Here is a 13,985-nt window from a genome sequence, read left to right as displayed (position 1 = left end):
GTCAGCCTAAGCTTTAACAGTTAGTTGGTTCAACTTGGTTGGACCAATATTTACCCAATAGCTCATATAAATAAATCATAATAAAAATTGCTAATACAATTTTTCGGAATCGAATTTAACCGATTTATATGGTGAATTTCACATGAATTTCTGCAGTACGGTTTGGTGATTCAAAATTTATGGAGCGTAAAATACGAGAACCTCATTTTGTCAGTCGACTGAAGTAAGTATGAATGATGAATGTTCATATTAGATTTGATTCACGAAAAACCATTACGATATCACGATTGTCCGCGGAAAGAAAATCGAGTGGGAACCAAAGATAAATTCACACACCATGCGCCAAGCTCAATTCCTGGGAATACCAGAAGAATACACAGGAAAAATAAAAATGTTCAAAGAGAAGGAGAAAGAAACAGAAAAATCAAACCTCACACACAATTATTCCTGAACCAATATAGACATCTAAATCCTGCATCATTGCAACATACATTCCATCGTGTTACTTCCGATCGAGGATAGTCCATTGTTAGCATAAACCTGGTCACTCGATCGATCTGAATGAGAAGTCTTGGTCTATACCTTCAATTTGATCCGGTTCCTTATCCTGTTCCTGGGAGACGAGGACGAGGAGGAAGAGGAGGCTTGGGACAACGAAGAGGAGGCAGGCACGTTGGTCTCGGCGATGTCCTTATAGAATGCCCTCTGGATGTCATCCCGGAGCTCCATGTACCGCCTTTTCTTGGACTCCTTCTCCTCCTCTGTGCCCTTCTCGAGGTACATGGCATCGGGCATATCATCAATAAACTTCACGATCTCCTCCGAGCAATTGGGGAAGTAGCGCTCGCCCATCTCCACTGTAGATCACATCACCCGAGACACAGAAAGAAAGATTAGGCACGTATATTCGAGTCCGGAAACAGAGACGAGTTAAGGATAAATGCACTAATTATCTAAGATAAGTTAGTATGACGTACCGGTTTTGCGGAGGGCTTGCAGTTTCTGTTGGAGTCTCTCGGCAGACATGCACGCTGTTTCATTAGAATTTCCGGTCCCCCACGAGCCCTTCAATGCTAAACCTTTGTAAAGCGGGGTCCAATCTGCCTCGGCCATCTCCATTGCGGTCCTTGCTTCAGCAGGAAACAGCATAGCTGCCATTTTCACTGCGAGGAGATATTTGCAGCTTGTTACAATATTTGTCTTGGTTACCGGGTGGATGATTAAACATTGGCCTTCTATTAAATGACACTGAATTTCCAAAAACCACAAGGTAGTTTTATGCATGGCACTTGTATAATAGACAGATCGATGGAATAAATAGACCACAGTCGGGGATTGCACCAGTTCTATCTTACCGTGTTAACTGAAACTGCTTTTGCTAAAAGCTTAGATCTGCGAGGATCGTACATCAAGGAATACAAGTATACAGCACATAGCACGGTTTAGCACAAACTGTAAGCACTGTTTCAAAATTTTACCTCTGCTTTCGAAGTACCCCAGCATATGAAGGTCAGCAGCTGTAACCTCCGACCGGACCAATCGTCTCCCTGAGGCTGAAACATTCTTCATTCCTCTCTCGAGGAGATCAATGCAAACTTGATCCTTATTAGACTCTTTTCCCTTTTGTATATCCTCATAATCCTTTGGTCTCGTCAGTTTCCGGCATATGCACAGAGCCGTCTGTCCATCTGGTGTGGTTTCTAATGCACAGGCCCCATTCTCAAGCAGGGCCCCAAGGATCGAAGGCACCTTCCTCCTTGCAGCCACGTGGAGAACTGTGAGTCCCCGAGAGTTCTTGAGGTTGAGATCGGCCAATTTGAGGTCAAGAACCTTCTTGACAACCTTCGGGTCGGAGTAAGCAGTGGCATAGTGGAGAGCAAAGGCATCATTCAACGTGACTCTAGATTCTTTCAGGAGGAGTTCTAGCAGTTCCACATCATCGGAGTCAATCGCTTTGTGGATCCTCTGAATTCCTTTCTGATGATCAGTGAGGTCTTCTTGGGGCAATGCGGATCCAGAGCCTTGGTTAGATTCGTTGCGCAGACTTTTTATCTCGGGCAAGACCTCAGGAGGTATCTCCTTCTCCAGAACTACGCTGTCGAGATCCGACATCGAAACACGTTGGATGCAGTGAGAAAGAAGCTGCTTTGAGTTGCAGCGGAAGGAAGCAACCAGAATTGGGATCACATCTTCAATGAGAGCTTTATCGACAAAGTAGAGAAGGCGGCGCTGCAAGAAAATGGTTCGACTTCTAAGTGAGGAAGAGAATGGAACTAAAACAGTACCTTGCAGCAGTAAGACTATTTGCTAAATATGGCATACTGTGGCATCCACTTCGATTTATCGTAAATGGAACTAAAACAGTACCTTGCAGCAGTAAAGACTATTTGCCAAATATGGCATATTGTGGCATCTACCTCGATTCATCGTAAATGCTATTGTTCGGAGGCTATGTAACCCAATAATGAAGATGAGTACAACACTCTTCCGTATGTTCAAGATTGTAGGAATCTAACAGTCGAGCTAACTATCCATCTTCACCTTGTTAGTTTCATTGAGTTGCAGCATCTTATTGTTCGGAATTCCAAAAAAATTGACGAATCAGAGCTCCTAAAAATCTACAATGACAAATGGTAAATACTTCACGATCCCTGTCAAGAACTTCGTAGCCCACTTATCCTAGAAGCTCTACAAATATAGTGCCTGCAACTGCGTTCATGTATAAATTGAAAAAAAACTCAAACTTCTAGTTATTTCGAGAAAGAATCACAAGGTACCTGAAGAAGCAACACAAGCTCTTGGATCTGGAAAGTCGAGGAGGCGTACATCAGCTCGACGGCGTAGTCAATTGTGGGACGACAGGCATCATGGTCGCACTGATCATTGACGCACGTCGAGACCTCAGGGGGGGACGGCTTCATCTTCGCCGTGTACAGGTAATTCAATACTACATTGAAGGCCTCGATCCCCACGTAGCCCCGAGTTGGGGCCATCAACTCGGCCATGTGGTACCTCGGCTTATCATTACTACCATTGCCCTGGCTATCATTGCAGGGCTTACTAAAGAGGCCCTGGAAATACTCGCTCCGGACCGCCAACAGGCAGCGGTGGACCCCAACGGGGACCCCATCAACTACGATCTCAGCATCGGCGTAGCCAAGCCCGGGGTCGAGGCGGAGCTTCTCGAGGCTCGAGCTGAGCATGCTGAGGCTCAGGTAGTCAGGGTTGGCCTCGATCTCGGGGCCCGACAAGTTCGTGTCGCCAGCGGGAAAGGACACGAAGCTCAGGGAGGACGAAGAGATCTCGTATTCATTCTCCATCGCCGCCGCGGCCTACTTCGGCTCTAAGAACTCGTCAAGAAAGCAACCCCAACCGAATCAATCGGGACAGAACTTCAGTTCGACCCATCAAGAACTAGGAAGCAGATCATAGGATTGACTGACCCGACAAAACAACCTTTAAGATAAAAAGAGAACAGAAGGCAGACAAACCAGACCCTGCAGAAGCTCCGGACCGAACAGGAAGGAGGCGAAGAATCAGAGGAAAATTTTCAAGAAAATCAGAGATTCTTGGACCCAAATGTAGGAAGAGCGAAGAGACCGAGAAGGAGAAGTCTCTTCCCTGGTCTCGCTTTTCTTCCTCGCCTTTCTTTTGGTGTCTGCGTGCTCTTGTGGTCCTTCGCGTGTTGACTGCGCTGGGAAAATGAAAGAGGAAGCTGTCTGATTAGTTCAGAGACGGCGACGAGGTTGTCGTTTCTATGAGTAACGTCCAATCAGCGCGAACTCTTTTCTGGTCTTTGAATTCCCTTCCCCTTTTTCTTTCCGAATTTCTTTCATTCTTTCTCCGGTCAGGTTAAGCCGATGTAGCATATGGGCGCGCTTTATCAATCAATAGACCCAAAAACACCAGTCGACTCTTCGATAAAAGGACCCTAGTAGTTGAGGCTAATTTCATTTGACAGTTGACATGGATTCGAGTGTTTTTACGTACGATGCAATCACTTTTTGAACCGTCAATATGAAACTAAATAGTAATTGGTTATAAACGATTTGAAAAGCGATTATACAATACAATAGTAGTCGCACTATAGAATTTCGTTCACAATACACAAAAATTACAGTTTGCCGATAGGTCAATTACATCATGCGAGTTAAAAGTATTATTGCGTTTCGAGTCCTTTGACAGTCTTTTGTGTTAGTGGAAAGGTTCATTCACGTGAAAAATGGCAACTTTATTGCCGAAAGGTTTTCACATTTGAGGCAAGCGGCTTAAAGTTGCAACTCCACCAACAATTCTTCCGATTCTCCATCGAAGTTATTCTCGTTCTAGTGTTCTCTACCGATGCTACTCTCGGACGTGTCCCGTGTCTGGTCGGATTCATAATCCTTTTAAAGCCATAACAGAATCTTAATACAGTGCGTTTACACAGCGTCTTGTGATAAGTTGTAATTAAGCCCGAATTTCCCGAGTTAATAAATAGGACAAAATCAGAATCTAGTGAATGTTTCTATGGTTTCTATGGTTTCTAAGGTTGGGCGGTGAAATTTCTAACACGAATCTAACTTCTTCTAAGAGAAGGGATTTTATTGATACAGGCGCCAGATTGATTGATATGGTCGACATCATTGCCTCATCATCAACCTTATCGAAATTAGCATAGACTTTTGGCGGGGCCCACAATCCCACAATTATACAATTCAGAGAAATTATTATAATGGAACAAAAAAAAAAATTTGCTTTAGACACCCCCACCACCATGAGTGGCAATGAACTCAATCACGGCAGAGCCCATGTCCTCAACCCCGACGCCGGGCTTGGTGGTGTCCACCACGACCTTCGGGACATCCCCGACATCGTATTCCGTGCGCCCACCGTATCCTTCCAGCAGCCTCTCCATGTCATGCCATGTGGACGGCTTGTGCCAGCCGGTGCCCCTGCCCTCGTCCTGGGCGGCCCGCCCTTTGAGCCGTCTCTGCCAAGCAGCCTCGTCGCTCGGCCGGCACTCCACGATGAAGATCCTGGCCCGCTGTTCTGCTGCCAGGCTGATGAGACGATCCAAGTGGGCCCGTCGGGAGAGCGGGGAGTCCACAATGACACCGATACCGTGCTGGAGCTGGGTGGACGCAATCCGCCACATGACGTCGTAGCACAGGTCGTTCAGGAGCCGGGATGCGGCTGAGGCTGGCCCAAGCGCCTCCTGGACTGGTAAAGTGGAGTCCCGGATGTCGTCCTTATCAATGAGAGGGAGTTTGAGGGAAGAGGCCAGGTAGTGGGCTAGAGTGGACTTTCCGGTACCCGGGTGGCCCTTCATGGCTATGATCAGAGGGGCCTTATCGGGATTTGTTTCCCGGCCATTTTCGGCCATAAAGAAGTGATCGCCCGATGAGATGTAAGATGAGAGGTAGAAGGAGCAGAAGATTTGGGAAATGTTATCTGCCAAAATATTTTGTCAGATATTTTGTGATCTTACAAGACCATATGGATGTATTTGTTGAGATAACAGAAGGTCCCGAATTATAAGCAGGGGCAAATATGGAATCGGACGTCGCGGAATGGATCAACAAAATCCCTGATACCATATGAGTTAAGGAACATAAAGAACGAGCTTAAAGAACATAGATGCGACCGCAAAGCATGTTCATTTCTTAGATTGAAATTGGACAATAAAGAAAGAATAGCTTCCATTAAGATGAGAGAATTCACACTTTACGCAGAAACCCACTTCAGATGAACATCACGGAGGACTCCTGCCTGAAGGGGTAAAACGCTAAAGACCAAAGACTAGCATCGGCTTCTCCGACCATGTTCATCAGAGGGGTAATGTGGAAGGAGAGCAAATGCGGGACTCACTCGTGTAGCTTAAGTACTACAGTAAGGACACTCAGCGATTCCCTAAGACTAGCAACCTGTATATAAGTTATTCCGTCGAGCTTTTGTTTTTTTTTTGGGGGGGGGGGGGGGGGGGGGGGGGGGGGGGGGACCTATTCACAACAATCGACTGAAACAAGGAGGTCGAGCTGATCAACCTTTAATTCCCTTTGGATGGCAGAGGAACATACTTGCGGTACTCTGACAGGGCCCAGAGCGGGAAGATGTTCCTGTAGGCCGAGTAATGGAGCATGCAGTTCCTCATGAAAACTCCCATCAATTCCTGTGACAGACGAGGCAGGACTCCGGATTAGTAGTCCGAATTCTATAACTTCAAGCAAGGAATATTTTTATATTCATTTACTTATCATAAGGGGACGTACCTGTTGAGGGAAATCTCCGTCTTCCAACTGGGCATTGATCAGTATCTTTGCACCGCGGTGAAGTGGGGTTGGGTCTCTCTGAGCCTAATATATCGGTGAAAGAGATTTATTTAATATTGGTTTTTGGATTTTATCTTTTAACTGTAAAAATTCAAGCAGCAGTTCAGGAACTGACCTGCCCAGCATGAATCAAGCCCATCATAGCCAGTGCAGTATGGATCAAGTTGGTATGTCCCAGTGGTTTGTAAACCTTAGTGGGGCATGAGAGGTAGCTCTCTCCCCAACCACCATCCTCGTTCTGTGCCTCCAACAGGAACTCAACACCTCTACGAACAGCTTCGCAGTTATTGTAAGTCTTCCCAACAGCCTCCAGTGCCACGAGAGCGAACCAAGTCCCGTATATGAAACAAATTCCCCAGTTCCCATACCTACAGGATTTTATTCACAATTGTAAAGCTTAGTCTATGTCCTAGGCACGTCTATGAGGAAAACGTTTTCAGGATTTTCAGAAAGTACCATGAACCATCGGGCTTTTGAATATCTTGTATATACTGAGTAGCATTGACAAGGAACATGTCGATCTCTTTCTTTCTGTGCCCTGGGAACAGCTTTCTAAACAATAGCAATGCGTGGATCGAAGATGAAGTGCACTCCACATACCTGACATTGAGAATTAGAAGAAGTACAAGTCGGTCACTAACTGGAAGAAATTGATGCAGATATAAGAATGACACAAAGAATGGGAGTCAACTTACTCGTACTCAATGACTAAGTCCTCAAGGAATTCCACAGGATTGAGCCACTGAACAGAAACAACGGATAAATTTGTAAGACCAGAAAATATTTTCCAGGTGAAGTGCAACTTCATCTAAATTGGTCAAATAGGAGAGCCAAAATTAGGTCACAGGATGTATGCGATGTACCTCCAACCATGACCCAGCTCCTGATGGCTCCCAAGCTGATACACCACCATTCTTGCTCTGCATTAAGTCAAAGATTCATTTTTAGCGCAGAAACAAATATAGACATTTCACTCAACAGAAAGGTCCAATTCTCTCCATAGATTTGTACAATCTTAAAATTTACCTGCAGAGACAGTATAACATTGACAGCATCATAGATCTTCTCAGGCTCCATTTGTTCACCAACAATTTCTGGTGGCATCATGGCGAACAGAAGCACACACTGTAGACAAGAGACTGAGGTAAGTAGCATTTCTTTCGTTTACTTAAGTTTCAAACTCTCAGCCAGAAACATAATCAATTCACCTTCAAACTTTCCGCTGTGCAATCAGAAACTTGCCACCCGTGGTCTTTATCTGAGAAGGTCCATGCTCCTTTGGAAATGTGGCGGAACATTTTCTTGAAGTCACCAGATGGATTGCGATCGACCTAACAAATGATTGCATGGGTTGAAGGTAATTTCATCTGCTGTGAAATTTTAAAAGAGTTCAAGAAGATACGGAAGTTTCAGTGACAAATTCATACCTGAGATTCCTTCAAGAATTCATGTCCTTTCTTAAGTACAGGTCCAATTTCATCAATTAGGTTGCTCGCAAGCAAAGCCTGAAGGCTAAGGCCGCAGTCCCACACCTGACTGCCAAAGCTCTGCATCTTGATTCCGTCTTCTCCAACCCACACATAATCTGCAACTCGGGAAAGATGCTTCTTGAAAGCTTCACCATTTGGATCTTCAACCCAGCATGCAAGCATCATCAGTGGCTGCAAAAGTTGGAGGAATGAAGTTAGTATGCGTTGAGAAAATTTTTATGCTCATGTTCTGACTCTCATTGAAGGTTCAATAGAGTACCTTTTCCACACAACCAATGGTGATGTATCTGCTATTTTCATCTTCATAGTGGATGTGCTCCATTGTCTTCTCGATGGCCATCTCCCTAATTTTCTTGAAGGGCCACCGATTAAGAAGGGGCTCGGTACCAAAGTACAGAGTGTCCCACATGAGAGTTTGCACAAGTGTGTGAGGATAGTGTGCATCCTCCTGAAGCATTACATAAAATCATATAATGAATTGTTTTGTTCACGATAAAAAGATCTGCATGCTTAAGAGCCAACCGAAAAAAGAAGACTCACCTTAGCACATAGATGGCGGACCTTCCACCATTTGATTTCTTCATAAGGTTGATTATAGATCTCTTGCCTGATCTGCTTAATGAGAGGTGTGATTGGCCCAACAAACTTCTTCCCGTATAAGTAGGACATGGGCATGTATGTCAAACGGCAGTAACAGAACATTTCGGCTGCACACGAATTACATGTAATGAGAACTAGCAAACCAATGCCTGGAGATTCACAATATCCTTGGGGAAAATCAAATGTAGCAAAAAAAAGGTACTTACATGGGCTCATGATAGAAGGGAAGACCCAGAACTCAGGGGGCATCGGATGGCACCCAGCCCAATCATAAAGACCAGTTATCTACGGAAAAAAAAAAAGAAATCAAATATAATCATCAAAATACTCAATGCAACCAAAGTCTTCTTTTATAAGAAAGCCCGGAAACAGGATTAAGGGTCTTACAGCAAGCCATGTTTTGCCCCAAGAAGAAGTGGCCACTGCACCACCGCGATCGAGAATCCACTTCCTTGCCCTCTCACAGGCGTTGTCGAGACCCCCATCAGGTCCTTCGCCCAGAAGACGCATACAGACATAGTTCAAGACCGTTGAAATCATGGTACTGTGCCCCTCAATGTGCAACCCCCAGCCTCCATCTTCGTTCTACACCACCCAAGATCATTTCTTGCGTTAAATTCAGAGTCATCACAGACATCGGCAAATGAGCATCACAACCCATCTAAAAATTGAATCTTTCAAGCAGCCTATGCATGTTACAGACATCTGCTTCAGACAGTAAGCAAATGTACCTGGTGATAGTAGATGTAGCGAAGGATCTCTCGGCGATGCTCGGCATGGAACACAGTGTTGAGGTGCCCCGATACGTACAGGCTAAAGACCTGCGATTCAACAATTTCAGCAGATGAGATTTAACGAAGACCGCTCGGATTCGAATCGAACCTCTCGGAGGGAAGTGATTACCAGAGGAGGAAAGTAGAAGCCGATGGGGCCGGCATTCTCGGCGGGCCAGTGACCGTGGTCGGACTGCAGGGCGGACCAGAAGCTGACGCATCGCTTCACGGCGGCGGTGGCCTTCTCGTAGGTGATCTCCTCGCCGTCCTCGATCTTCACCGGCGGGATCTTCTGCTTGAACTTCTTCTCCCTCAGAAACTGAACCCGCCATCATGAGCGACAAAGTCAGTCCGGATTATGAGAACCCAATTGTAAAAAAAAAGTAAAATTCTGAGAGACCTAAAGAAATAGCACGAAATATCGGACTGAAGTGAAAATTTGTTTATTTTGTTTTCAGCGTTCTTATATTGAAAGTGGTGGTGGGCCCACCGATAAGAATTTTGTGACGTGTCATGCCAGCCCGGACATCGCCACCGGATTCGTGCTTTCCCAATAAGTCAGTCAGATATTATTATATGAATTAAAGATTCTCACCCAAAAATAGTAATGCAAGAAATTTTTTTATTTAATATAAATATAAATTCACCTACTACTTGGTGGGAACTCTTACTATCAGTACGTATACGATCGGTATATCGCCCCGTCGGATGAACTTTATAAGTCGGGAGTCACTCGCAGAAATTTATAAGATCCGTGAAATTTGTAAAATATCGAGTCCATTCGTCGGTAATAATCGGTAGAGGGGAAAATAAAGAAAGGGTGGCCATAAAGTCCACAAAATTCATATGGACCTACTCGGATATGGCAGGCATGGAAAAGTCAGAAAATGATTTTCTTTCTCCCCGGTGATTTTCTGTCTTTTTTTAATTCTTTTTTCGTATAATTTCCCTCGTTTTCTCCGAAGTCCAGACATATATATATTTTAACAATTATATTTATTTATTTATTATTGAATGAATGAGTCACTGTATACTTCAAGGAGAAATTTGGGAGGTTTCGTTTAAAGAGGCATAAAATGCTAAATCGGACAGATAATAATTATAATTAAATAGAAAACTATAGTTAAAAACCGCTGCCTATATAACGTTATTTTCATGCAACTTCATAGTAGATGAAATGACATTATAAAAAGATTCATGATTAGTACGAAATTTAATGACTCGCATGTCGAATTATTGTATAGTAGAAAGCTACAGCTTAATTATCCACCAAACTCAACAACAAAATGTGTAGCACATGTTATTTGACATAAATTTGGAAGCTTTTCGCTGAATTAAATATTTGACTAGCTAGCGCCACCAATAGCTTTAATTAATATCAAGAACCTTTAGAGAGAAAAAAAAAAAAAGGAAAAGCAAACTTTTTTTTTTGGGGGGTAATAAAAATGCAAACAAATTTAAATCTAACTTTTCCTCCGATCATTGAAATGTTCCTTAAATTCCGTGTTGCAATCCAACTACTCTTGAAGCTCCGATGTCTGTTCTTAAAATTCAAAATGGACCTATATGAGGTGCATATGAACATGTGGGAGAGCATGCATGATGTGCCCTTGTAGATATTACTAGGAAAACTCAGTATCACGTTCACATCAATCCGAGTGTGGCTTTACGATTTACAGTCTAAAAAGATGGCCGCCACACAGACGAAGAAATTTAGAAATCATGTTCCCCTTAGATCGCATATCACCATAGCAAGTCATTTTATAATTAGATTCGAATAAAATTAATGTAGAGTTCATTCGGAAGTGCGATGAAAAGTTCTATAATCACTTTTCCTTATAATTTTAAGTATATTTGATGTTTAATGAGAGTTTTTGAAATTATTGTTTGGGTCAAAATTGCGATTGCAAACGTAATTTTCTTAAGCAGACTAATAAGTATTTATGAAATATGCTTCTGCTTATTATGTTTAAAATATTAATAATTGTCTTTTTTACTTTCAGTGATTTTAAATTAATTTATTCTAAACACTTTAACTCATTTTGAAATCCGTACTTATTTTTCAGTAATTTTGTTTCAACACTTATCTATCAGTAACAACACTTTCAAACTAAGCTTTACTGCAGTTGATAGGGCAGAAAGGATTTTCTTCTTCCCAATCGATCTAGTCCATTTAAGAGCATTGTTGTATATGTCGATTCATGATTCGAAAGAGATACTAGCGAGAGTGGCTGCAATTTATGAAGGATGAAAAAGCCGTTTTCCAACCCATGTAGTTAGGTGGGTCATGAGTCGTGACTCACAAATTCGAGCATACAAAACATGGCATCAAAAGACTAGTTAAGACAAATTATACTATAAATATCAATTTTTTTCTTTTTTTTTCCTTAATAATTAAGTAACAAATTATATGATTATCACCAATAAATTTGGAAAAAGAAAATTAGTAATTGGACCAGAAATATATCTGTCATAAGTATAGATATAACAGTATGCCGTTTGAGCCAAAAGGAGACAAGGACTACGGCCAATGACTATACAGTCAAATTCCATCCACAATAAAAAGAAATGATTTGCTCTTTTGAAGAAGGGAAAAAGAAAACGACCAAACCAGTACATTTGATCGGACAAGAAAAAAATAAAAACACCCTCAAATTCAGTCATCTCAATTCTCGTAAAATTCGAATGATGCTATACTCATAGCTCTTCTCGAAAAATAGAACGCATTCTTATCAATCGCTTCAATGATTTACTAGCTTTTTTTTTTCATTGAATTCATGTTTACCACCAGATAAGACTCAGGATCTTGTTCACTTATATATATATATATATATATATATATGCGCAATTATGAGGTGTATTTCAATCCGTAAATAGGGACGACTAACTCGGATTCGGACATTAAATGAAGTGCTTTCAATGAGTTTAATCGTTATCCTTTGCATTTGTTATATTACACCTCGTGGTTTAGCATTTTTAATTTGGTAAAAACATGACTTGTTATAGTCACCGTAGTCATAACAATAGCAAAATATATATATATATATATATATATGGACGTATGTATATATTTTTTTGGAATAAGGAGAGATCGAACCAGAAGAGTTTAATTCAATTGTTTATTTACCTGGAACCGCCAGAGGAGGTCGGAGCTAGGGCGGACCTTGAAGCGGTTGTTATAGAAGTTCTGGCGGGCGGCCTCGACCTCGGCCCTCTCCTCGGGTGTCCCGGCCTCGGGATCGAACTCCCATGTCTGCCTCCCCTTGAAGTTGTTCAAGCTGAACAAGTAGGGGTCATTCGCCCCCTCTCCCAGTTTAACCTTCCACATCTTTGATTAATTGTTTTATGTACCGATCTATGCAACCAAGCTAATAACTTACCTGGGGAAAAAAAAAGAAGACAATAAGACGCTTATCCAACTTGTAAAACCGATTGACTGCGTATATGTTCGATGAAAATCATTGTAATTCTCAGTCCAAACACATCAAGATCATGACGTATATAGCTCGCCTTGTTGATATTGCTCTTGATGCTGCAAAATGCGGCATACAATCGCATGTATATATAAACACATACGCACGGTATGATGTTCTTCATCGACCGTTTTCGACAAGGTCGGAATGCGCAGCTGCTGAGAACAGCAGAAGCCGAGGGCATAAGAAAATTTTCCTTGGATATGCTTTTTCGGCGGTCTTGCAGTCTCAATAGCCAAAGCGGCTTTACCGCAACACACACGCTGATTTCTGTTCAACAACAGAGCTAGCATACAGTACACGACCGCTTGTATCTCCAGACGGAAAAATTATTTATTGGAGAGATAGAGAGAACCGTATGAATCGTACGTACTCGATCGGTTGGGACGTCGAAGGAGAGAGCTAGCTTGGCTGCAAGAGAGAAACCAGAGAGAGCGACTGGTAGATCAGTGAGAACTGAGGTTTCGGTTGTAGTGCTGAAGAAAAGGTCGAGACGGCCAATTGCTTATATAGATGCTCTGCAGGCTACGTGCAGTATATATTAACGAATTATTAGTCAATATGTCTGAGTTGAACTATATATATTATACATTATTATATATATGCAAACATGTATGTGTGTACGTACGCATATATGCTTGAAGTGATTATTGGATTACTATGAGGCTGCGAAATTTCAAGAAACGTCCTTCTTTCGTTTTTATTTTATCTTTTTTTTTTCGGGTTTTGGAAGCGACTGTCATTACGCTGAATCCATTTTTCCGTCCTATTGCTCAAAGACAGAAAAGTAGAAGAAGATTAATAACGAAATTATAATTAAATAAAAAAGAAGGGAAAATCCCATCATACGTTTGCCTCAAATCTAACCCAATTACCTGAGAATATCCAATGTTTCGATTTCGAAATTTACAAAAAATTTAGTGTGGCTAGCTTTCCACGAAAATATTGTTATTCCCAGAAGTGAGACAAATCAAATTAGTAACCTTTTGATTATTAAGTGAAAATATATGCCACTACATTGCATCTTTTTTTTTACCCTGATTTAATTTTTATTTTTTTCTTTTCAATGTGTACCTGGTATTTGAGAGTGTACCAAGCCCCGACTAATCCAATTTGAATCGGGTTGGCCTACTACTGATAAAACCTCCCAACGTGAATTTTTTATTTATAAAACTCGAATTCGAGACCTTATTTAGATGAAATAGATGTCGAATCACTTGAAACATCTCACGTTATAGTCAATTTATTTATTTATTTATTTTTATAAACAAAATGGGTACATAATAGTGAGTTCGACTGGACGACAACGTCTTGTATTGCTTTCAGGGTACCCAGTGT

General features: G+C 42.1%; 2 protein-coding genes across 3 annotated transcripts; both read right to left on the bottom strand.

Annotated features, from left to right (window-relative positions):
* Positions 1-305: 305 nt before the first annotated feature.
* On the bottom strand, positions 306-3,747 carry LOC116205047 (BTB/POZ domain and ankyrin repeat-containing protein NPR1-like). Of its 2 annotated transcripts, none has more exons than XM_031537485.1 (5): positions 3,492-3,747; positions 2,778-3,343; positions 1,479-2,229; positions 978-1,163; positions 306-857 (listed from the first exon to the last, which is right to left on the bottom strand). In XM_031537485.1, exons 2-5 carry the CDS (start codon positions 3,318-3,320, stop codon positions 577-579), a joined length of 1,761 nt encoding a protein of 586 aa, XP_031393345.1. In that variant the 5' UTR covers positions 3,321-3,343; positions 3,492-3,747; the 3' UTR covers positions 306-576. The 2 variants fall into 2 exon arrangements, with proteins under 2 accessions (XP_031393345.1, XP_031393346.1); XM_031537486.1 differs by having other exon boundaries at positions 3,497-3,747.
* Positions 3,748-5,656: 1,909 nt separating this feature from the next.
* LOC116205046 (beta-amyrin synthase-like) lies at positions 5,657-13,174 on the bottom strand. The gene is made up of 17 exons (XM_031537484.1): positions 13,021-13,174; positions 12,302-12,554; positions 9,305-9,493; positions 9,133-9,222; positions 8,789-8,986; positions 8,608-8,686; positions 8,342-8,508; positions 8,061-8,249; positions 7,739-7,972; positions 7,520-7,642; positions 7,338-7,436; positions 7,175-7,231; positions 7,007-7,053; positions 6,768-6,911; positions 6,427-6,679; positions 6,252-6,335; positions 5,657-6,151 (listed from the first exon to the last, which is right to left on the bottom strand). Exons 2-17 carry the CDS (start codon positions 12,500-12,502, stop codon positions 6,029-6,031), a joined length of 2,277 nt encoding a protein of 758 aa, XP_031393344.1. The 5' UTR covers positions 12,503-12,554; positions 13,021-13,174; the 3' UTR covers positions 5,657-6,028.
* Positions 13,175-13,985: the final 811 nt, after the last annotated feature.

The sequence above is a fragment of the Punica granatum genome, chromosome 4 (genome assembly GCF_007655135.1).
Source record: "Punica granatum isolate Tunisia-2019 chromosome 4, ASM765513v2, whole genome shotgun sequence".
NCBI classification, from domain to species: domain Eukaryota; kingdom Viridiplantae; phylum Streptophyta; class Magnoliopsida; order Myrtales; family Lythraceae; genus Punica; species Punica granatum.
Note: the sequence above shows the minus strand (reverse complement) of the source record. Positions and strands in the feature narration are given on the sequence as shown.